General features: G+C 36.4%; 1 protein-coding gene across 2 annotated transcripts in view; it reads left to right on the top strand.

Moving 5' to 3' along the window:
• The window catches only part of LOC145660787 (uncharacterized), a 207,886-nt gene that overhangs the window by 46,632 nt on the left and 134,922 nt on the right, over nucleotides 1-26,332 (top strand). Inside the window, exon 1 of one of the 2 annotated variants that reach the window (XM_081726199.1) lies at nucleotides 23,827-23,955. The exons of the other annotated variant lie outside the window; for it this stretch is intronic. Coding sequence (XP_081582325.1) covers nucleotides 23,947-23,955 — 9 coding nt within the window. The 5' untranslated portion in view covers nucleotides 23,827-23,946. Of the gene's footprint in view, nucleotides 1-23,826; nucleotides 23,956-26,332 lie in introns of those variants that run through there. 2 annotated transcript variants of the gene reach the window in all.

Below are 26,332 nucleotides of genomic sequence, written 5' to 3'. Positions count from 1 at the left end.
GACTTGAAAAATCAGTTTTTCATAGTTTATAAAGGTGCTCGGGTAGCCTATGTGAGAGCCAGGCCCGTATCCACGGGGATCAAGAGGGGGCCGGACCCCCCCCCCCCTAAATTTTTCTTGGCCCCCTCTAAAATTTTCATGGAAGGCTTGCAAAGAAAACTCGATTAATTCTGTGTGTAAACACTAAGAATAAAATGCAATATAAAAGAGTTTATTCCAAGAATTTTTTCATTTTAACTATTTGATGAACACTTCTAAACATGTTTTAAAGAAGTTAAAGTAAAGTTTATCAGTCTTCTCGAATCTCGATATGAAATGACACAAAACATATTGAAGCAAGTTTTTACGAAAAGAAGGAATAGGTTCATAATACTTCATGCCACAATTGTAATAGCGATCTGGAAGGTAGGAGACGAAGTGTGAAGTGCTTGCTGCAAAGCCAAATCATAAAAACAGGAGCAGGAACAAAGCGTTTATCTTTTGTCGATTGCAGTAACGGCGATAGGTTATTGTTATTCTATTGTGTAGTTGTAGTACATACATGCATTGCAAAATCCTCGTCAACAGCAAACCTTAGATTAACTTTGGAACAATTAGTTGTGAATTGAATTAAGAGCTCCGAGTTCCGTTAAAGGCGATTGATTCTATTAGGGTCCAAATTATTGTGGTGTGATATGTAAAACAAGAACTGTGGTGGAATATTCACCGAAAAAGTAATGGTTGCAAAGACTTTCATATGTTTGTTCTCGTAGAAGAATAAAGTTAAGCTAAATTACCTTAACTAGATGAGTAACTGAGCAAGTGAACATATTTAACGTTTAAGTTTAAGGATTAAATTCCGGGTTGTGGAGCCAGGACTAGTAAAAACTTGCAAGATTTAGAGGAGAAATTAAGTAGCAAAATGTTTTGTATTGTACTTGGGGTGGGGGATCCTGTGGAAGTAGCTAGTTTTCATATAAAAACGTTGTAAATTGGAACTATTTCTTATTCGCGTAGGCGTAATAATATTGTAATTCAACATGAAAGAAGCAGTGATGCTTCTACTCGATGGGTGTAGCGTTTTACTTACATTGAGAAAAATCCCTTCTCCGAACTGTGGTATGTTGTACAAATATACGGAATCCTCTTGCTTACTACAAAAATCAGAACGGAGCATACGCTATCCGTATGCTACATAGGCGCTGCCCTTAGGTGTTACATCATGCCGTTGCAGGATGTTTGATGTCTAACAATACATACATATATGTATGTTACCTTCGTCAGCTATATGCTATATACGTCCATTTATATGTGAGATCCTGACCAACTATATTGTTTCATACGGAAAGTATGTATAGATGGAACACTTATACAGAAAGTATTATAAAACATGCGTTTTCAGTTATACGCTTGCTGTACGTTAATTCCAAAAACTACAGGATTTACAAATGTAATCTTCGATATTACGTATGTCGCATACATTTTTTCTCAGTGTAGCTTTGAATAACATTATAATATTTTTTAAGCTGTTTTGGTATGTGTTTTCTTGGTATAGCGTGCAGGTGGTTCATTTATATAAAACGAGTTTAATTTAAAATTTTAAACAAGAGCTTAGTGTAAATATTTAAAAGAAAATACAACTGTAATTGTAAACAAGGGAATTACTTCAAAGTTACCCGTCCACCTAATTTTTAACAAAAAACACAATAAAATCTACAATCACCAATTTCTACTTACTCATTTTATGTTCTGTTACGTTACCTCGAGGGTGTGAGTACGGGGGTGGAACCACAATTACATATGGAAATCCATTATTAATCTAAAGGGGAGACTGGCGGGCCGCGCGGAGCGCGGTTGTGTGTAGTTAATGGGGAGTGCGGGGTTGAGAGGGAAGAATGAGCGAAGCGAGAAGCCGAAGTAAGGTGGGATGACGCACTACTTAGGTTAAGTTATGTCTACTTCGCACTTACCTTAGTATAGAAAGCGCGCCCAGTCGATAGCCAGTCGGGAGACTTTGAATTTAGCACAAAGAAGTCGTCATAAAGTTTGTGTGGTCCCTTTGGAAGAAGAAAAAGCTAAACGTTGCCATACGTAGTACCTCCCTTTCCCTCGCCTCCTTTTCTCTCTCCCTCTCTTTCCCTCCAGTGTGTGTGTTCAAACATTCAACTCGAGAGCGTATCTATCTCAAACTGTTTTTCTTTTAACAGAAAGAAGGAAAGAAAAAGGATCATTGACAAAAATTTGGCAACAGTTTGGGTTCAGTTTATTGCCCGTCAGTCAGTTTTCAAGGGAGAGGAAAACCAAAACAGGACAGTATGAAAAGAAACCGCACACGAGGGCGGCTTCCCTTTGTGAGCAAGTGGCTACCTATAGAGTGAGGCTACTGTACGTACTTAGGTTTGTAGGGCTCTCCTATCTCAAGCAGAAACTCGTGAACGATTGTTGGTGGTCTTTGTTCTTTCATTCATTAAGGCAGGAATATTCAAAAGATTAACCTCATTATCAACATCATGTTTTACAAATGTTAGTACTGTCAATTCACATCCAGCGCAAAGACCCTGTACACTTGCAGGCATGTTTACTCGAAAATTATCCACAATCCAAAACCGTCCTGAACCTAGAGACAAGTAGTTCCCTCTACTTGCGAATTAGTCCCGTCTTTATAACCACTTATCAGAAGGTATTACACATAAATTACGCTTCACTTACATGTTATCAAGCACACAAGTAATCAAATTATCAAATTCTTGTAGGTAAATTTCCAAAATTTTAAAATTTTGATAAAAACGGAAGGGCAACTTCGCAAGTTAACGCTAAACAAGATCCTAAGCAAAGTTGAATTTCCTTATTTCACAGTAGATCATCTCTCGTTCTTGATCTTAATGTTAGTATTATATATGGGACTATTAAAATATTTATATTTTAATTTTAATTCGTGTAGTTAGTAATACCCATTTAATAAAATTCACCTTTTTTTTAAATGTAGATTACAGAATGTTAACTTAATGTGTGTGTGTAGAGGGGATAATAGAATTAAGTAGAAGCAAACTACTTAAACATTCAAGAGGAGATGTGATGAATTGCTGATGTTACTATTTGATGAAATATAATGTGGTCGGCTCGCCCCCCTAACTTCTACCGGGCCCCCTCTACATTTTTGGGCTGGCTACGGGCCTGGTGAGAGCATCTCCATAAAGTATGCTCATAATTGTAATTTGTGTAATCTCTAAAACACCACGTTAAATTTAAGTTACAAATATGCATAATTGCAATTATTATGAATATTTATTCAAAGTAGTTTACCTAAAGCAAAGAAGAGACTTACTAAAAATTAGGTACAAAGATGAATAACACAAATAAGCCATTAGTAATACAAGTATACATTTTCCATAATTCGTAATTTTCCACCTTAAAACAAATCTGAAATCGGGTGTATTTCCTGTTGGTAACTTTTTCGTGGTAAATCATCCGCAGCGGAATGATGTCCATCCTTCAGCCAAGAAATAACTAGCTCGTCTACTTTGAGCTTGTCTAGCGATGGGCCATTAACACTGATGAACAAGTTAGACAATGTTATATTTCTAATATCAGTCATCTGTGAATTCATAAGGGGAAATCCCCGTTCGCACTCTGTCGTGGAAATTGATAATACTTCTACCCGATTTCTGCAACTCCTCATCGATAATCTGCTTGTTAGACTTAAGTCTGATAACGATTTTTCTTGGTAAGTTTTGAAATACTCAGCAAGAAGTATCTCACTCTATCACCATACATCTTTTCCATATCGATCATGTCAGTTGGCAATGTCGATTCATGGAGAACAGAAACTTCATCTACCACGCCTTCGATAGGGAATCTTGTGAAAAAATTATCAATTAAAGCCTGATAAACTGATGATTTCTTATTTGTTTATAAATTTAATTTTTGTAATTACACGTGAAGGTTTGATGCCATTACCAAATTCCCTACCCCGTCTAGAAAGCGAAAGGGAACGAGGTTCCTGGAAAGTGCTCAGAGGTGAATGGGAATTTCCCTTCTTCTTCCCCTTCAACTACCACACTGCTGTTTGCCATGGGCCAAATTACGATGAATTTCAATTAAATTATCATAATGTTGAATTACCGATACTTTTCAGTGGAAAAAAGGATGAAATTTGAAAGTTCCAAATCAAGGTAAGTAGACCAACGTAAAAGGGGAAGAAAGTGTAAAACTTTTCATATAATTATGCGTACAATCCAAACTTAAAATTTCCGTGTAATTAAGCTTACGGTACAAATTGTATGCCTATTTTTCTCACAACTTTATGGGTTGATTGCTCTGTGGTGTAAACGCTCCATATAATAAACATAAGCTTCAGCAATTATTATAGGGGAAAGGAATGGATATATGAAGCCAAGCACTGTATTTTTTGTACATAAGCTTCAGCAATTATTATAGGGGAAAGGAATGGATATATGAAGCCAAGCACTGTATTTTTTGTTTGATTTTTTTCTTAAATAACATCGATCGTTTTCGATCATTTTTACAAACCAACTCACTATCAATTTTCCATATATAGAAAGTCCCCCCCCCACACACACACATAAAGGAGAATTTTAAAAAAAAATGCTAGGACACATTCTGTTTATTTTCAATAAAGAGCTAATGCAAGGAATTTCAGCTCCGTAAGTTTAACGGTTTGCGAGATACTCAATTTTTTTCTCAAAAATTCGGATCCTCACTACCTCCTTAGGATATTATGCATTATAAGGAAAGCAATATAACTTCCCAGTTTGGATTAAGGCATAACTATATACCAAAAGTAATTTCATTTGACTTTGCAATTTGACCGTGATGATCAGGCACACATAGTTACATTCAATTTTTTATATAATAATTTATATATTACAGTGATCCAAAAATGTATTTTTTCCAGTAGTTAGCTCCTCTAAAAACTCTCAGGTGTCGAAAGCCAAGTATTAGTATAAGTCCTATTGCTATTATTACAATTAAAAATATCAATATCCAAAAGTGCTTGAAGTTCATTTTTCACTTAGATATACTGTATTCACCTCAGGTAAGTAGACAGAAACAAATGGAAAAGGAAAGGAAATGAAGGTCTTGAAAGTAAAACGAAGACAAATTTACCAGTCTTCAGAAGATACGGTCTACAATGCAGTGAGCAGAGTGAGTCGGTAGATCATACTGAGTCGGTGGGTCGCAGTGGGTTACAGTGGATGGTAGGTCGCAATGGGTCATGGTGGGTGGTGGGTCGCAGTGGGTCACGGTGGGTGGTGGGTCACAGTGGGTCATGGTGAGTGGTGGGTCGCAGTGGGTCACGGTGGGTGGTGGGTCACAGTGGGTCACATGCTGTTGACCCACGACCCACTCCATCTCCGACACGTATGATATAAAGATTTATTTTCACTATCATTTTGAAAGTTAAATATGTAATATGTGTTCTTTCTTCTTTTTCTTTTTCCTTTCTTTATTTTTTATGAAATTTAATTTGCTTACTTAAAATATTATATCTTCTTGAAAATAATTTGTTTTTGAGCTTTCGTATGTGCACGAGTAGTTGCCTGAACCCGTTAGTGGAAAATAACTAATTCATTTCGGTTAGTAGGGAAGGTCATGGGGTGTTACTCTGACTTCATATTGATCCTATGCTCAGTCGACTCCTTTTTACATATTAAACAATTAGGCAACCGGAGAAATCCTCAATAGCAAGCGTGTTCGAATTATTAACGTTAAAAGTTCAAAATCGAACAGTTCTGTAAAAAGTTTAAAGTAACCATTTTTTGATACACGCTTTTTTTTTTTTTTTTTTTTTTTTTTTTTTTTTGCTCGACAGAATGCAAAATGTACGTATTTTGCAAGATAAGAGAACTTATTGGGGAAAGGTTAAAGCTTGAATGGTAATAGCGTTTTACAACTTGCAAATTGCCAACTGTTTGGCACACCGACTCATTAGGCTAAAAAAAAAAAAAAAAAAAAAAAAAAATGCCACTCCTATTCTACTCTATTGCCATTTGAATGTCACTTTCCTGTGTGGCTACCTTAACATTGAACAATGACATATGTCTTCGAAACGCTTTGCCGCGGAACTAACGTGAACGGGACAGGGGCGTCATTTCAGACTTCGCTTGAGGGAGGCAAGAGCACCACCGACATAAGACTTTTATGTTTTGTACTAGTGTGCAGTCGCCCCTTGTCGGTCTGAAAGCTCAGATAATGTACTCATAAACAACGTAATTGGGGATGCCAGAACCGACAAGTTGCGCCCAGGATTTTGTATTCATGGAACTTGACAAAATGCGAGGTACGGGACCAGACCTGGGTTGCATTTAAATAAAATGTGACAAGTATAAAAGAAACAGACTGTGATGTAAAAAGGGGGTGAAAAAGGGGTAAGAAGGGAGTAACTTTCAGGAGAGGTTAATCTACTCGCACTTACTTGCTGATCTGATCGTTGTCCTCTCGACGATTCCTCCAACGGGCCGACGTTCGTCCATCCTTCTGTTTGGCTGGCTGGTCGTTCAAGTTACCAAGGTTAAAAGTCGGCGAAACCCGGACTGAGAAACCAACTTTACGAAGACCGCGATTCTAGCTAAACTTAAAACTTCTTCTTAAAAAGCAATACATCGTCGTAGATGGCTATCTGGCGTTAGCCGAAACAAAGGTGCTCTATAAGACAGAGCAAGGCTATCAATCGTAAAGTTCAAAATTAAGCTCGCGGTCTACATTCTAACTCGTCTCTCCCTCCATGTCGACTGTCCCTTCCAATAGTGTCTCAATCCATTTTGTATGGCGTTCCTTCCGGGTTCATATCCTGGGTTATTCACTCTGATTTGTTTCTCGATGAAAAAAGTGCATGCTCGTAGATTAACCAAGGTAAGGTGATGATAGGAATGCTGACGGGGAAGCAATCTGTTATTTTATTAATTGAAAAATTACAACGTAAGAAATGAATGACAGACAGCAAAGGCAAATGAACTTAGAAAAACAAGTCGATAGGTGATTTAATTTGAAACGAATGATGATGCTTTTGACTGAAATGTTCTTTTAAAATGAAATGTCCCATTGTCCAAAATAAGATACTTTTCCATATGTCCAAATACACATATCTTCACACTAGTATATTAATAGATAATCGATTAAGTATATGCAGTGATTTATTTGTGGATTTTGTAGAAGGGGGGAATATTTATAAATGATTGCTACTAAAACGTGAAGTTGAATTATTGTACTTTATAACAGATTATATAGCCTATGAAAGGGGTATTTTATCTGGGAAGACTGAACGAAGAGACAAGGAAGTCAAAACTTAGAAGGAGGGAAATTCCCAGGCTTCCCTGGCTACAAATAAATCCCTGAGTATATGTATTCCTCAAACTCTTGGGGGGGGGCAATTGACCCCTTCTGTCCCCCCCCTAAATGACGCCCCCTGGAACGGGACTCCCAACCCAGCCGGCCTTTGTGTATTATGGAAAAAAATGAAATATTTCAGTTTAACATACAACGAGTATGCCCTTTAGGCTAAGAAAGACGATGATTAAGGCAAGTGAATGATGATGGAAGAGTTGATGGAATGAGAAGAAGGGAGGAAACGGGAGTACCCCGAGAAATCCCATGGACATGATGGTATCTATTGTGGAAGGTAGAGTTTCAATATTTCACCACTAGTCATTTTTTTTTAAATTTTAGACGGATTTTAATGACAATTGTTTGAAAATAGTGACCAAACTCCAGGCAATATTTTACGGTATTCCGCGAGAAATGTGACCAAAAAACAAACAATCGCTAGCGATGATGTGTGCAAAACAGCGGTTTTCTCGAGAATAAAAACCACCTGTTGACGACTTTGAGCGCACATTCCCGTTATCCATTTTTTTTTTTTTTAATTTTCGGTCTAGTTTGTCGTTGAATATTTTAGAATATCCCTTGGGGCTGGACCAATATTTTCCCATAATCGATATTTCAATTCACTGAAAACTAAGCACATGGCTACCTATGATGTATTAGAACACCGTATTCTGTGATGCATCAGCATAGGCCGACAGGGTCGGAGTAGCGCTCAGGTTTGTTCCGCGGTAGGCCTCTCTGGCACTGCGCGAGCTCTTTGGGTAGCCATTTACGCATGACTAACCACAAATGAAATATCGGTGGTATAAATTAATATTTGTATTCACTGCCTGTAGTGGATAATTTATTTGATTTAACTTCATTTTAACAATAACTTCATTTTCGTTTTCCATATATGATACTGTGTTGTAGTGCGCCCCAGTGCAAATTTTTTTGTTGAACAGCTGATCCGGATAAAACAACATATTGGTGACAGAGCGTTTTGAGAAAATATTGGTCTCATTCCTAGCTACAGAAGAGGGAAGAACACTACAATATAGATCATCGTACACGACATTCTTCATTGAATTTTGCACGCCTGACAAAGCGTTTCCGACACTAACGTTATTATTCAATTTGAAGATGGAGGAAAGTGATATATGAATGACACTACAGTCGAATAGGGGTAGCAAATACATTTTATTAGCTTATTGGTCCAGTATATCAAATGGGAGGCAATTTGCAAGGTGTAAGACTCCATAAGCCTTCACCCTCTTTCAAATAATCGACCTTATCAATTGAAAAATTGAAAAATTAATTGAAAAATTACAACGTAAGAAATGAATGACAAACAGCAAAGGCAAATGAACTTAGAAAAACAAGTCGATAGGTGATTTAATTTGAAATGAATGATGATGCTTTTGACTGAAATGTTCTTTTAAAATAAAATGTCCCATTGTCCAAAATAAGATACTTTTGCATATGTCCAAATACACATATCTTCACATCCTTCCCTGAAATCAAAGTCCCGAATGAAAACATTTCGGAGACAAACAAAAAAAAATCACTTTTTAGAATTTCTGTTTTTTTTAAAAAAAACTTAAGCATCTTTGTAGTTTCATTCAATGTTCATGATAAAAACACAGCAGCAAATATAGTCTGAAAAGAATCATATGATAAGAAATGATGAGTACAGCAGAAATGTTCACAGTTGATAGCAGAACAGTCAATGCCAAATGACGTAAACACAGCAACGTCGATGTTGTAAACACAGCATCACTAAGCACAAATGTAGATCTGGAAATCACAGGTACAATGTCCTTACACATCACATAACTGGAAAGTTCATTCAGTACAAGTAGATTATAGGAGTAGGGTAGACAGGTATGTAGTAGTGACATCACAAAATTTAGGGGATACAGTCAATGACTGCCCAAAACATGTAATATACGAAAATAGGGACAATAATTGGATAAAATAATGGAATGAATAAAATTGACAAAAAATCAGGGGGAAAAATGCAAAAGTAATAACTAAACCATAATTCATACGTATATATCTATATATAGTAAATAAAAACTCCAATTCCAATAAAATTGTAACTCTATAATCAAAATAATCATTACGCGGTAGAAGAAAAATTAATCTAGCTACCCATAGAAAGAATAGATAAAACAACACAAAAGAATGTTGATTTCAGGTTTTAGAAAAACGAATTGTGGAGAATTTAGTTCCACAATGTCCGACGTATTGGCAGAGTTATAGCCCTCTGCACTGGCTATTAAAACCTTAAAGAAAAAATCAACATGTCAGACTATCACCAAACATATTCCTAAATCCCTAACTAGATATGCGCTAAAAGAAAAAAAAAAGAAAAAAACTTTTTTATACAAAAGTAAAAGCACGTATGCCCACAGGAAAATGTGGAATCAAGTCAAATCTTCAAATATACAAAAATATACATCAAATAAGCACAAATCTTCATCATACATAAATCCCAAGTCATCTTCATGATGAAATACACAAATTTATTATATACACTGCAGGCGATGAAAAATTGATCATTCAAAAGAATCACTAAAATCGCACAAGGGTTATAACAGTGTATATTCCTTTGAAAAGAATACATTGACTGAGTATATTCCCAATAACTAATAATAAATCGTAGGATCGAGCCAAAAATCCAGGGAAAGAAAAAAAACTTCATTCTTCTTTACATCCACATTTGGGTTATAAAATGCAACTTGAAAAATGCAAAAAAAAAAAAAATAAGAATTCCTTCTTCATCACTATCATAACATAGATAGCATACACATATTAATTCACAGTTGCGTCTATCTCCCTAGTTTTCTTCTGCAAAACATAATGTATCAATAAGATGTTGATCTGGCGCCTAGATACTAATTTATACAGTTTATAAGCTGTTGATAAGATGACTAGGAAAAAGAACGTGTTCTACAAGGTTAACCAACAGTTCTAGGTAACTGAAAAAACAATGATGTCTATATGAGTACTCCTTTTTCTCCTTATCTTCGTTGTAATTGTTATTGCCGGCAAGACTTAGAAATACAAACAAACCAAAACAAATTCCATAATGACATGGCCAGTGTCAAAACAAAATTCGTCACCAACTTCACAGATGTTCCTAATCCATCAAATCTTCCTTTGAGAACAGTCTTTTTTTCCTCTTTTTTTTTTAAAAAAAAAAACTTCATTGCAGAGAAACAGCTTCCACTTCTTTTCCTTCTTCCAAGGGAAAATACACAGGTAAAAGACGCTGATAGAGATCCCAATTCTCCTTGTCGAAAATACACAATACAATACGGTCTACGTTGTCCACATGATCCTCTAAAAATTTTCGTGTACTCAGCAATGCAATTCTCGCAGCAGGTTCCTTAGGGAAATGAAATGCACCAGCAGCGATGCAAGGAAAAGCCACAGTTGAAAACTGATTTTTCAACACAAAATCAAAACAATTGTTATAACAATTCTCCAAAGTCTTCTTGTTCGCATCTCTGGGACCACACGTCAATAATACATGATCAGCGGGGAGATTATAGCCTGGAGCAATCTTCACTTGTCCTGGTTTTAAAGAACGTATTTTCTCACAATCTTTACGAAATTCTTCTCCTGCAGCTTCTTGGATACTTCTATCTGCTCCTCCTAATGGAATAAGTAATTCATTCGTGGGATTGACAACGGCGTCAGCTTTAATCATAGTGATATCTCCTCGAAAAACACTGATTTTCTTGTTGATTGCAGAATTGGCACCAAACTTCGGTTTCAAGCCAGAACAATTCTTCCCTGTTTCAGCCCAAGTAGGTAATTGGTTGGCAATCACAACTTCACGAAGATTCACAGATGGAATATTTTCTTCTTTTTCTATCATGTTCACCGCAGGATTAAAAATAATCTCATAGTGTTCTTCTTTTTCTTTCCCTCTCTTATGTTTTTCTTCCTGTTCTTCGGCACAGCAGGCATTCGCAGTAGCATCCTCGACAACGTCTTGTATATCCAAGTCAACATCATCTTCTTCTCCCTCTCCCTCGTTTTCCTTCTCCTGTTTCTCATAGTACTTCTTCAATCTTTGTACTGCAATCGAATCAACCTTAAATCTTCCTCGTGCAGTCTTGAACTTAACAAAATAGGAATTTGGGTGGTCAATATCCTGAATGATTCCTGGACCAAAATAACGTCCACTGAAAGCTCTGGTGGATCCTTTCTTCATGGTTCTGTCCAAAATCCATACCTTGTCTCCGACTTTAAGGCCGTGTCCAAAAGATACAAGTGCACATTTGAAGTACGCTTATTTCCGGAAGTGACGTCACCTAGTGTGCGTCAAAAGGTCCAAGTTCACAAGTGTGCGAGTGCATAGTGTGTAGTGTGCGAGGATGTACACTACGTTAGTATACTTGTGTGCTTAATATGGCGATTTCTCGTAGAATGACCTAATAAAATTTTAACAGGCATATTCTTAATATTTTTGTTTAAGTAAATATATTTGTGGACTGATTTTATAATAATTTACTTGATAAACATACAAGTTAGTGATTTTACAAGTCGAATATAAAAATATTACGCAAATAACAAATGTATTTACGTTATGTTCTTTGAGTATGCAATAGAATTTAAAATAGTATAGGGAAAACAAACAAATAGTTTCTTTAATAATGCTATAAAGACATTTGTGCTTAAATATTACATGGTTTATGTAGCTTAATTGAAATAGATGCACTATCGGCAATGCGGCTATTTGCACGTAAATGACAAATTTTAATGGTGTATGAATATATTAAGTTCTAGCATAGTATACATAGATTATTCATTTCTCTATAGCTATAGCTACAGCTACAGCCGCAGCCGCAAATGTTAATTCATAGACACATAAGCCTAATTTTATAGTTTTGATTCTAAACGAATTCCTTTCAATGATACCATATTTCCTTGCACTTGAGAGAGACTGTAATATACCAATTACCGTACATGGTGTATTTTTGACAGGTACCGAAAAGTGAAATACAGATCAAAAATTCCTTTCTCCACATTTATCAAAGATTTCACAAATTACTCCTGGTAAGTCTTTACTATGGCCATTTCATTTTTTTATTCTTCGATTTAGCGATTTGATCTCTTGGTTCCGGTTTTAACAACTTGCCTCTTCACCCATATACTGTATATAAGGTAGTAGGTAGGTTGGTTCCTTTTTGTACCAAAGTATAATATTTAATTCACATAATATTGACGAGCGAGTGTTAGCGAGTGAAGGCTGGTTGGAACCCCGCAGAGCACTTTCTTTTCCGTCTTCGTTACGAATCGGTTCATTGAACGATTCATTGAAAGAAATGTCCAAAGTAAAGACTTGCCTTCTTCTTAATTCATATAATCCCATTACTGTACCCAGTATTAAAAGATTATGAACAATAATTTCTTCCGTATAGTTGAACAATGAGAGCCATTACATTACATACTGTGTTTTTTCATAAAACCGTCTCTTAATTTTCATAAAATTCTTATTATATTTTTAGTAGTTTATTTTACGTTTATATTTAGACGAGGGGATTTGTTTCGTTACTGAATAACCATTTTCGCAGTGGGAAGCATGTAGGAGAGTATATTTCAAGAGAGATGTAGGGCGCCGAAAGCGTAGTAAAATGCACGTAAATGTTGAAGTGTATACAATATAACTCCATTCAAGCAGGCTTATAAGATAGTAATCTCACTTTTTTTTTGTTATTTTTACCATACTACTTTCATTAGGGTTATTCGCCTTGAGTATGCATTATCCTTATAAATTGGTATTTCATAGCGACATAATAGCTTTTTTCTGTAATTTTGGTCCTCACGTTGTTCAACTTTACCATTTCTTTCCTTGTCATCCTTCTATGTGTTAACTTTTGCTGTAGATTAAGAATACGGAGACACTATTTCGATGATTTCCAGGTAAAATCAATAAATTCACAGTGAAAGAATAACATCTAAGGAACTTCAATATTAGCGCAATATGGTAGAAAGAGTTCAATCAGTATGCCTGAACTGAAAGAATACAGTAGAACTACAACAATTATACTGTCATTGTTGTGAAATCTACCGTACAGGAAGCAATTATACTCAGTATCAACCCTCTCCCAAAGTAGTTTTGTGCCACATTATTGTAAATACCACTTCCCTCGGTGTCCTAACGCTCTTGCACGTTGCCTACTTTCAGTTGCAATAAAATTCCTAAACTAATTCGCAAAAGTGTCTTCAGCGCCCTAATCACCAGTTCTACTCTTCTTTCGGGAGATTATTAAATATTAACTCCGCAAGCATGCCTAATAAAGTAGAATATCGCCAATAGTTTAGTGTTTTTTATGCTGTTACGAGTTTATTGTGCACATAAGACAACGCAAACATATATTATATATGTATTGCATTTATGCTCCGCTCTTGTTAATCTGCGCGTGAAATACCCAAAATGACAAATATTTGCAGGCACGGCAAAGCTGAAGCTGTTGGCATACATGAAAAAAACTCTTAAATCATTTTATGGTTACCCCATATAGTCAATCTGTACGGTTTATTTATCTTTAATATAACTGGAAAGTCATTCATCTAAAGAAAAAAAAGCATGCTAATTTTTTCTAGTACGCGAAATTCTCCCTTCTTTTGTCATCAATGTTCCATATTCCACCACAACGAGGCGCTGTAACCAAGTGCTGATCAAAAGCTAATTTTACGAAGTGTACACTATTTAGTGTGCACTCCATTTGTAGACTTCGAGTGTGCATCCTCGAAGTGTGCACTATGCACTTTTGGACACGGCCTAAAGTTGGGTTTCGAATGACGTTTGTCATAAAATTTCGTTGCCGTCTTATGTCTCTGGAACCATTTATCATGGGCTTTGTCTCGTATTTCTCCAAGTTGCTGTAAACGTTCAGCATTGTCCTGAAATTGACAAGGGGTGTCCAAAATTGCTTCGTGTAGCATTCTACATCTGAATCCATGCAAAAGTTCAAAGGGGCTGTATCCAGAGGATAAGTTAACAGTTAAATTGTGGGCTAACACAATAGACGGCAGCAGTTCGACCCATTTTCCTTGATCTTTATTACACAACGCAGATTTCAGTCTCTGTTCAATGTTTCGGATAGCTATCTCAGCAGTCCCGTTAGCGTAATGAGCTTGAAAATTTACAAATCGAATCTTAGCTCCAATCATTGCACACAACTCCTTGAATAGGTTACTTGTAAAACATGGACCTTTGTCTGTGACTAATTCTTTGAAAATACCGTATTTCAAAATTACATTTTCATAGAGAAAACTACTTACAGAAGACGCTGTTATATCTGCTAATGAACCACAAATAGTATACCGAGTAGCTGCATCGACTACGACAATCAAATACTTGTGTCTCAAAATATTACTCGAGGAGTACACCCCTCCAGTGTCTACGAAAATGCGATAGAAGGGCGGCACTTGAGGATACGTTTGCAATGTACCATAAGCAGAACCAGGTTTATTTTTGCTGGACTGGCAAATTAAACATTCTTTGCATTTCTGATAGATATATTGTTTCATATTAGGGAAATACACAGATTTCACTAAAAGATCATATGTCTTGGAAAAACCTCCGTGACTTGAACCAATGGCAGAAGTATGAGCCGCATCAAAAACTTTATAGCGTAATGAAACAGGTACAGCAACTAAAAATTTCATACCATTAGATGTTTTTTGTTTTCTATACAAGATTCCTTCTTTAACCGTGAAATAAAATGCCTGTCTTTCAATTTTGGGATTTTTCTTTTCCTTGTTCTCTAACCAATCAAAAATATCCTTATAAAACGGGTCCTTCATTTGTTCATTTCTGAGAGAAGGCTCGTCACTTAGCATATTGTTACACTCTGTAACAGTGGAAGAAAATACTCGAGGGTCTTCCTCATTTTGTTGCTCATCAGAAATGTCCCTGGGGGCACGAGAAAAACGTGAAAGTGCATCGGCTTCTATGTTAGATACCCCAGATATGTGTGTCACAGTAAAGCTATACTGTTCAATAAAACTAAGCCACCTAGCAAATTTACCTACATTTTTTGTCTGCTTCAAAAACAAAAGACTCTTACAATCGGTTTTCAAAAAAAAAGTGACGTCCTAGCAAAAAATAACGAAAGCATCTAAAGGCATATATGATACTCAAAAGTTCAAGTTCATAGGGATGTCTAGACTTCTCACTTTTACTTAAGCTACGGCTACAATAAGCAATAGGTGCTAACTCTGGGTCATCTGGAGAGGATATAGGTTGTTTGAGCACGGCAGCCAGACCGCGAGTTGATGCATCACAGAACAAGTATACAGGGTGTTTCGGATTATAATGCATCAAATATGGCGATTTTATGATAAGATCTTTAATTTTCTCAAAAGCATCTTGTTGTTTTTGTGTCCACTTAAACGGTACATCCTTTCTGAGAAGTGAATTCAAAGGCTCCGCAATTTCAGAAAAATTAGGTAAGAATCGTCTTACAAAGCTAGCTAATCCTAGAAAACTTTTCACATGTTTTTTCGTCTTCGGACGTTCATAATTACTAATGGAGTCAGTTATTTTCTTGGAAATTCGCAAGCCATCGTACGAAATATCGTGTCCCAAAACTGTTAATGAAAAATAAGCCAATTTCGTTTTTTTTCTGGTGCAAGTTAAAGACCACGTTCTCTAATTCGTTGAAATAACTTCTTGGTGAGATTGATAACATCCTCAAAAGTGTTCCCACCCCCAAAAAAAATCATCAAGGTACCCGAAAATTTGTTCAGATTCTAATCCTTCCAATGTCATTTTCACTAATCTGTTTAAACCAGCGCAGCGGAACTAGTGATAAGGCCTTGAGGAAGTGCTGTAAAACAAAAAGAACCCGCTCCTGGGATTGAAAAGGCAGTGACGTGTTGGTATTCTTCCGCGATTTTCACTTGAAAAAACCACTGAGCAAGTCCGAGCAGCACAGGTAGCGACACTTACTAAGACGCGAAAGAATGTCTTCTATCGACGGTACAGGAAAACTGTCTGGTGCAATGTGTAGGTTAATAGCTCTACAATCCAAACAAAATCTATAAGATCCAGATTTATTTTTCACGAGAATAGGCGAGTTATAACTCGAGATGCACCTCCTAATAACCTTTTGTTTGAGCAAAGTATCAATCTGTTTTTTAACTTCTTCTCTTAAGTGGAAGGGTATTGCATACTGATTGGTGTGAACTGGGACGTTATCTAGCATTTTAATTTCATGTACGTAGCCCTTGGCCACTCCAAAATCATCCTCTGACCAAGAAAAACAATCCTTATACTCCTCTATAACAGAATAAAACATTTGCTTCTGATCGTCCGAAAGTTGAGGGTTAATGTCCACACGCTTGACATCAAAACCAGCAGGAAAGTTATTGTTGTCTTGTTTACTGGCTAAACCATTATTTTGAACACTATCTGTATCATTTGGGTAATGAGCAAACGGCCTAATGTCAATGGCTTCACCTAAATGAAGATTTTTCTCTAAACACAACTTTTTGTTGGTTGGGTGACTACTCTAATGACAGGATTAACAGGATCCACTCTAGACTCATTAACAAAAATTTCGGCTTTAGAACAGATTTTTTCATTGGGTTGCAAAATATTTTTAACTCCCACTAAATCATTAATTTTACGAACAGGTACTGAAACACTGGAATTTGGTGGTAAAGTAACAGATTTCGCCGTTATGAAATACGCTTCCATAAGGTTCGCTGTTTGTTCGGAAACTGTGCCTATAGCATGACTTTCAGGTAAAGCGTGATCTGTAGGCTTCCCAAACCTAACTATGTGAACTACGTGAATATCCTGGTTAATAGTGACATGTTGAGGAAGTAACCAATCATTTCCCAACAAAACAGAATATGCAAATTTGTCAACAACTCTAAAAGTATGCGTAAATGAATAGCCGTCAATTTTGAACTTCAGTACAGCTAACGTGTTAGTTTCAAGTTCTTTACCTGAGATGCCACGGATAATAGTACGTCTTTTAACAAGTCTAGTGTTCGGAGGAAGGAGCTCTCTAGTGCAAATTGAAATTTGACTCCCAGAGTCCAACAACGCTTTATACTCTTTATTTCCAATAGTAATTTTGATGCAAGGCAGAATCCTATCCCTAACAATAGGCGTAGTTAACGTGTGAGTCTTAAAAGCAGGTCTCTCACTATTCCCTGAACTATTTCCGCTATGGAAAACATTACCATTATTACTTCCCTTGAATTGTGCCATGTTGCACACTAATGCTTTGGCCGGACAGTGTATTTTATTACTCACGTGAAACGTACTATGATTCTGTTTGCGCTTGTTCTGTTCGTTCTTAACCATAACAGAGGTATTCGTCGCAGAGCCCATTCTATCATGCATATTATTATTATTATCGGCACTCTTACATTCAGAGGAACAAAAAGAAAAAAAAAAGAGTTACATTTCTGTTGATGAGGCGGAATAGAATCTACTGACTGTTCATCACCGCATTCTTTCCCAGCGGATGTGATATGATAATGCAAACGTTCAAGCATTTCTTTTTTTCCCTGTTGTTCTTCGAGAGGAAATGAAACATGAGAATTATCGCGCAATGAAACATCAGCTATCTTAGCGATAAATTCCGGTGTACTATACAGCAAGACTTGTTCTTTCGAATTAGATTTAATGAGCGTCTTATAATTTACTATTAACTCAGGTGACTGTTCTTGTAATAAAAACTCACATAACGCATCAACAGATGGAAACGATTTGTTGCATGTAAGCTTAAAATACTGAGGCAATAACCCTTCAATAAGGAAATTGATTTGTTGTTGTATAGGCATGGCTTTATCAAAACTAAGTATGAGATCTAACTTCTCATAAATGTATGACATGATAGGTTCCCCTTCTTTTTGATCTCTAGAACGAATGGTGTGTTCCGTCACCTTCTTAACTACAAAACCACCAAATAATGTGATCATTCGTCTCTTTATGTCTACATACGACAAGTTCACAAAATCATCTGTCCTAGTTAAAGCTAGAAACCACGCTAAGGCTCCGTCCCGTAATAAATATGGAAGCAAATGACGCTTCTTTACTGCATTAAACTCATAAATGACGCAGTAAGATTCGAAATACTCAAAAAAACGAATAACGTCTTCCCCATACTTGCCGTGAAAAAATGTGGGGCGCACAATAGAATCTAGAGACGTAAGACGAGCTTGTGCCATAATGTTAGTATTCACCATTTTCTCTAAATATCTCTAAATAATGTAACTAAAATGCACATAAAACAAAATAACACAACAAATCGAGAGGGTGGAGGGAGGGTGGTAAAACAAATAGAATTTCATTAAATTCTAACGGTGGGCGGCAAACAAACTAATGCAAAATAAATCGAGGGTCGCAGATATGTGTGCATCCACACAAGTTAAAACCACATCTCCGCCATGTGCAGTCGCCCCTTGTCGGTCTGAAAGCTCAGATAATGTACTCATAAACAACGTAATTGGGGATGCCAGAACCGACAAGTTGCGCCCAGGATTTTGTATTCATGGAACTTGACAAAATGCGAGGTACGGGACCAGACCTGGGTTGCATTTAAATAAAATGTGACAAGTATAAAAGAAACAGACTGTGATGTAAAAAGGGGGTGAAAAAGGGGTAAGAAGGGAGTAACTTTCAGGAGAGGTTAATCTACTCGCACTTACTTGCTGATCTGATCGTTGTCCTCTCGACGATTCCTCCAACGGGCCGACGTTCGTCCATCCTTCTGTTTGGCTGGCTGGTCGTTCAAGTTACCAAGGTTAAAAGTCGGCGAAACCCGGACTGAGAAACCAACTTTACGAAGACCGCGATTCTAGCTAAACTTAAAACTTCTTCTTAAAAAGCAATACATCGTCGTAGATGGCTATCTGGCGTTAGCCGAAACAAAGGTGCTCTATAAGACAGAGCAAGGCTATCAATCGTAAAGTTCAAAATTAAGCTCGCGGTCTACATTCTAACTCGTCTCTCCCTCCATGTCGACTGTCCCTTCCAATAGTGTCTCAATCCATTTTGTATGGCGTTCCTTCCGGGTTCATATCCTGGGTTATTCACTCTGATTTGTTTCTCGATGAAAAAAGTGCATGCTCGTAGATTAACCAAGGTAAGGTGATGATAGGAATGCTGACGGGGAAGCAATCTGTTATTTTATTAATTGAAAAATTACAACGTAAGAAATGAATGACAGACAGCAAAGGCAAATGAACTTAGAAAAACAAGTCGATAGGTGATTTAATTTGAAACGAATGATGATGCTTTTGACTGAAATGTTCTTTTAAAATGAAATGTCCCATTGTCCAAAATAAGATACTTTTCCATATGTCCAAATACACATATCTTCACACTAGTATATTAATAGATAATCGATTAAGTATATGCAGTGATTTATTTGTGGATTTTGTAGAAGGGGGGAATATTTATAAATGATTGCTACTAAAACGTGAAGTTGAATTATTGTACTTTATAACAGATTATATAGCCTATGAAAGGGGTATTTTATCTGGGAAGACTGAACGAAGAGACAAGGAAGTCAAAACTTAGAAGGAGGGAAATTCCCAGGCTTCCCTGGCTACAAATAAATCCCTGAGTATATGTATTCCTCAAACTCTTGGGGGGGGGCAATTGACCCCTTCTGTCCCCCCCCTAAATGACGCCCCCTGGAACGGGACTCCCAACCCAGCCGGCCTTTGTGTATTATGGAAAAAAATGAAATATTTCAGTTTAACATACAACGAGTATGCCCTTTAGGCTAAGAAAGACGATGATTAAGGCAAGTGAATGATGATGGAAGAGTTGATGGAATGAGAAGAAGGGAGGAAACGGGAGTACCCCGAGAAATCCCATGGACATGATGGTATCTATTGTGGAAGGTAGAGTTTCAATATTTCACCACTAGTCATTTTTTTTTAAATTTTAGACGGATTTTAATGACAATTGTTTGAAAATAGTGACCAAACTCCAGGCAATATTTTACGGTATTCCGCGAGAAATGTGACCAAAAAACAAACAATCGCTAGCGATGATGTGTGCAAAACAGCGGTTTTCTCGAGAATAAAAACCACCTGTTGACGACTTTGAGCGCACATTCCCGTTATCCATTTTTTTTTTTTTTTAATTTTCGGTCTAGTTTGTCGTTGAATATTTTAGAATATCCCTTGGGGCTGGACCAATATTTTCCCATAATCGATATTTCAATTCACTGAAAACTAAGCACATGGCTACCTATGATGTATTAGAACACCGTATTCTGTGATGCATCAGCATAGGCCGACAGGGTCGGAGTAGCGCTCAGGTTTGTTCCGCGGTAGGCCTCTCTGGCACTGCGCGAGCTCTTTGGGTAGCCATTTACGCATGACTAACCACAAATGAAATATCGGTGGTATAAATTAATATTTGTATTCACTGCCTGTAGTGGATAATTTATTTGATTTAACTTCATTTTAACAATAACCTCATTTTCGTTTTCCATATATGATACTGTGTTGTAGTGCGCCCCAGTGCAAATTTTTTTGTTGAACAGCTGATCCGGATAAAACAACATATTGGTGACAGAGCGTTTTGAGAAAATATTGGTCTCATTCCTAGCTACAGAAGAGGGAAGAACACTACAATATAGATCATCGTACACGACATTCTTCATTGAATTTTGCACGCCTGACAAAGCGTTTCCGACACTAACGTTATTATTCAATTTGAAGATGGAGGAAAGTGATATATGAATGACACTACAGTCGAATAGGGGTAGCAAATACATTTTATTAGCTTATTGGTCCAGTATATCAAATGGGAGGCAATTTGCAAGGTGTAAGACTCCATAAGCCTTCACCCTCTTTCAAATAATCGACCTTATCTTGCAAAATACGTACGTTTTGATCTTACCACTGTGTTGGGCGCCCAAGAAAATCCCCTGCTACTAAAACTGAAGCATTTATCTCTAGAAATGATACTTCAAACTTTCTGCAAAATCTGTTCAATTTTGAACTTTTAACGCTCTTAATTCGAATACGCTTGGGATTGAGGTTTACCCGGTTGCCTAATTGTTTCATATGTAAAAGGGCGTTGACTGAGCATAATATCGATACGAAGCCAGAGTAACACCCCGCGACCTTCCCTAGTTAGTATTTTAAAAAAATCATAAAACCTACAGCTTGAATTTTTTTTTCCTATAGAGAAAAGAAAGTATGTATAGCTTCAGTTCAGAAACGCAACGACTCCTATAGAAATGCAAATCCTTTTTGTACTCCGGAGCTGCAGTGGCTCCGTGGTAGAACATTGACATTTTGTACGTGATGTCGCTGGTTCGATCTCAGCTTTGCCAGGTGAGCTTTATGTGTGTGTGGGTTTTCTCGGGGTTTCCCGTGTGCTCCTACTTTTCTCATTCTATCATTTCATTCATTCTTAATGTCACCGACTCGTTTAGCCTACATGGCATAACCAAGAAATATGAATGTTTTTTTTTTTTCTGTAACGTCCTATCATTGTGCTTCGAAGGAAACTTAGACGGAAGAATTCATACCTGAGCTTGTTATTGTAGAAGATCATGTGTTATATGAAGTACAGCAATCAAGATGCAAAAGCAAGTGCTTGCAAAACACTTGGAGAAATGAAGTAGGTTAAATATACTAGTAGATTTTAATAAAATAAGCTGTAAATAGCTCGGTAGATAGATCACCTCTGGCGTACGAGATCGCCTGTTCGATCGCACTTCTCGCCAGAAGGACTTTATATAGGACACATAGTGTGCGTGGATTTTCTCGGTATTTTCACACTTCCTTCAGTTCACCATTTTGATAGTCACCATCACTGCTTCTTTTAGATTCGGAGTATAATCGTGGAATATTAAACTAGAGAATTTCAAGTAACGCCTTCGATACCCTAACACCCGTGTTAATCGCGTAGCTTTACTCACTACGGGCCTTATACAGAATCGTTCTGATTCGTGATTAGTGCCATACTAAAGCCTTCGATTAAAATATGTTTCCTGCAGTAATCAGGATTTTAGTATGACGCAAACCATACATCAAAACGACTCTGCATAAGGCCCTATAAGTCTCAGATTCCTCATTCCACCTGGATTGTGGAATAAATCTGCCTGTGTAAGTAAGCAAACTAGCAAAAGTTGGTAACAGTTTTCATTTAATGCAGTTTAAGCTGTATTTTACCCAGAAAACGCTAGAATATTAGCCATAATATTTAAGCCCCTAAACTAAAGCAGCTCCGAGGATTGCAATTTCGCTTATAAAATACCATTTTTGAACTACTAAGAACTGTTTTGTCCTATGTACCCAGGTAATGATTTTGTATTTGTACACATATTCTTAATCTGCACCGTAGAGACATCTAGTTATAAATAAATGTATAACGTTCCACTGCCATTTTCTGAGAAACAATTATCATAAAAATTATATAATTTTCCTCTAAATGCAAACGCTTTGACCTGAAAACGCTGGAATTTTAACAATGAAAATTAAACCTCTAAAGTAGAGGTCCACCAAGGATGGCAACTACGCTTATAAAATACCATTTTTGAGCGTACTGAGAGTCTGTTTTGTCCAAAAGATGAAATTTATGTAATGATTTTGTATCAGTAATCGATTTCTTAATCTGCGCTCTAAAGACATCTAGTTTGAGAAAAATATACGCATAACGTTTTATGAGTTGAAAAAAATCACCTTTGATCCAAGAATATAATTAATTCATATTTTAAAGCAGGCAGTATTGAGTAAAATGGAAATAAAACTCTCATTTCTCTTGGTAGTAAATCATGTATAAAATGTGATCGTGTCTAAACACTTTTCTATCCGTAACTCATGTGGCAACGTCGCATGTGTCGCAATATGTTCTGCCATCTATTGAGAAAGTTTTACCCTAATGGTGACTAGCGATCCAGCTTAATTTTAAAATTTTTCAAATGGCAAAATTCCACTTAATTTCAGAATTACCCATATACATTTCCCGATTATACATATAGTATCAGTATTAAAAGTACCCTGCAAAAACATTATCAAATTATATTCTTACAAGAAGACAGTTATAGATATGCAAAAATCAGTTTGGACATGAGTGTACGTACAACACGCACATTTCATTGCATTGCTTTATAGTTTGTTTGCACTAGTTGTATTTGGGTACTTCACTTATTGTTGTTGTTTTCACATTTATTTTTGTTCCCTTATAACCAACATTTCCTACATATGTGTTACATGTGTATGGGTGTTGCCCGCAACAAACAAAAGACATTTTCTCGTGAATCATAACGATCGTCGCCTACTTTCTCTTTATGATGTAATAAGACGAAATGGAAGCTAAATTAAAAGTGCTTTCTTCTTTTTAACTTCCTTCCCTGGGAAGTATTTACATCATCACTAACTGAATGTGAATTTTAACGGTGTACCAGGAAAATCGTAGGATTTAATCAGTATACGGGAAATGTTTACTTCCCTATTCTATACTTTTTCAGAATTCGCTCGTTGGCTCAGTTGTGCCTCTCACGCCATGTGTTTGCTTACATATTTCTGCTCTTTGCTGTTTTGCCTGTGTGGTGTTCGTACCGAAACACATTAATAGTGATATGGAACGCAGATGTTTTGTCGTAAAAGTGCACCTACACCAGGGAAATGTATTTCGTATGTATTGGTATCTTTGCAGTGCAATTATTAATTATAGTCAGCGTTTTACTTAATTATTTGTTAGTAAAACGTGTTCGCTTTAACATTTACTATTATGTTTAAACCAATGTGAATAATCTGTTCATTAGAATTTCTCAGAGACTGTCTGCTTCTCATCACATTTTTCATTATGATGAATAACTAAATTTTACTGAAAGCAAATTTTACCTCTACATAAAAAGTTTTCTGTGTAAGTTCCGCTGAATCAAGACTTGCAGATACAATAAGAGAAGCATGCAAATCTTACTACGTTTCCCAACTGAAACAATGCATTTCTCACAAGGAACATTTTATATTGATAGTAGCATTGCCCAATCAAACAATGCGCAATCAACAGAGAAGTGAAGAAAAGTGAGAAATCCAAAATTTTACGGGCCGACACCCAGAAACATAGGAGATACAGCGGAAAAAAGAATTTTGAATCATATGAAGATAGCAATTCAAAAGATACACTAACACAGAAAGAACTTCAAAATGATTAAAGTAATCAAAATGATATTTACATAACAGTATAGTAAGCAAACATTGTACCCACAAACATGCTCAATAACATCATATGTAATGCAGTGTTGCCAACTGAGCACAAAATGAAGTTGTGTTAGATGGTACGGAAAACAAATTATAACATCTAGCGAATCTAGTTATGAGTAGAACCATACCTGTGAAGTCTTGATGTACAGTGTTGCCAACGTTTGAGGATAGGCCTATATGAATTCCTATATGAATCTTGGATTTAGAAGAGTACATACAGTACACGATGCGAACTAGTTAAAACCAAAATATGAGACCACAAACAAGAATATAATCACTGAAGTACGAAAATAAGTGACGAAGAAGAATGTCGAAGCAGTTTTGCCCAAGTGGAAAATCAGCATAGTATCAAACACAACACACAAAACAGAAATGATGCATGCGCTTGAATTGGCAATTGATTCGCAGGGTCACACTTCTGATGCACGTAATATTGTATCACCTAACACGTTATTGGTTTCATTATAATTTGTGATCCGTACCATTTAACAAAACTACATTTTGTGCTCAGTTGGCAACACTGCATTAAATATGATGTTATTGAGCATGTTTGTGGGTACAATGTTTGCATACTGTACTGTTGTGTCAATGTCATTTTGATTACTTTAATCATTTTGAAGTTCTTTCTGTGTCAGTATATCTTTTGCATTGCTATTTTCACATGATTCTAGATTCTTCTTTCCTCTGTATCTCCTGTGTTTCTGGGTGTCGGCCCGTAAAACTTTGGATTTCTCACTTTTCTTCACTCCTCTATCGATTGCGCATTATTTGTTTGGGCAATGCTACTATCAATATAAGATGTTCCCTTGTCAGATTGAACTTTCATGTCTGAGGAGCAAAATAAATTGTGAAAGCATAGTCCATATATATAATGTAGTATTTACCAGTGTAGAATTATTGATAAGTATACGCTCTACTGTTTTCAAGAATGTAGCGGATACCCTCCCCGTATACGCGGGCGCTAATAAAGCTAGATTAATATAACTACATTTGAACAAACTTTATAGTTTAAAGCTTAATGGTGCAAAATTTCAAGCTTTTATGTTCACTTTCAATATATTCATCTATGATTTTTCTTACTGTACTGATTTGAAATGACGGATTTCACCACAGAGGTACAGTTCCTAATGAAGATTTTGTGTACATGTGAAAAAGTATCAATATTCATCTCCAGAGGGATGTTTGTCGGGACTCTTCCTTGCATCCCCACAAACTGTGCAGAAGTGTGCGGTAATTTAGAGGAGAGAAGAGGGGGTTCAACTGAAAATATTTTCGCAATTTTGCAACCACCTAGAAAAAAAAAGTTGTTCTTGTTGAGGCCCTAGACATGGAGGACAGAAGACTAACTGATGAGGAAATCTGTAATGTTTCCATCGTCCAACCTTTGCTTTTCGTAGAAATAAATTTGATTTAAACTACTCGCTGAGCAAAACAATAGGGCTACGTTTTATTGTAAAAATTATTAACGTGTAACATTTTCGCCAACTCTCCACTTTGGTTTCATCAGACACTATGAATACACAGGTAGTGACAAATTTAATATATAAGGGACAGCGAAAATAATTGCTTATATACATACATACATACATACATACATATATATATATATATATATATATATATATATATATATATATATATATATATATATATATATATATATATATATATATATATATATATATATATAAGATAGAGAAGACAGCTTTGAGTAACAATTAGGATTCGTGGACTTTTTTGCTCTCTCTTATATATTAAATCTGTCACTACCTGTGCATTTATAGTGTCTGATGAAACCAAAGTG

Source organism: Thermobia domestica, chromosome 1, assembly GCF_964235325.1.
Source record: "Thermobia domestica chromosome 1, izTheDome1.hap1.1, whole genome shotgun sequence".
Lineage (NCBI taxonomy): Eukaryota > Metazoa > Arthropoda > Insecta > Zygentoma > Lepismatidae > Thermobia > Thermobia domestica.
This window is presented reverse-complemented; position numbering and strand designations above follow the sequence as displayed.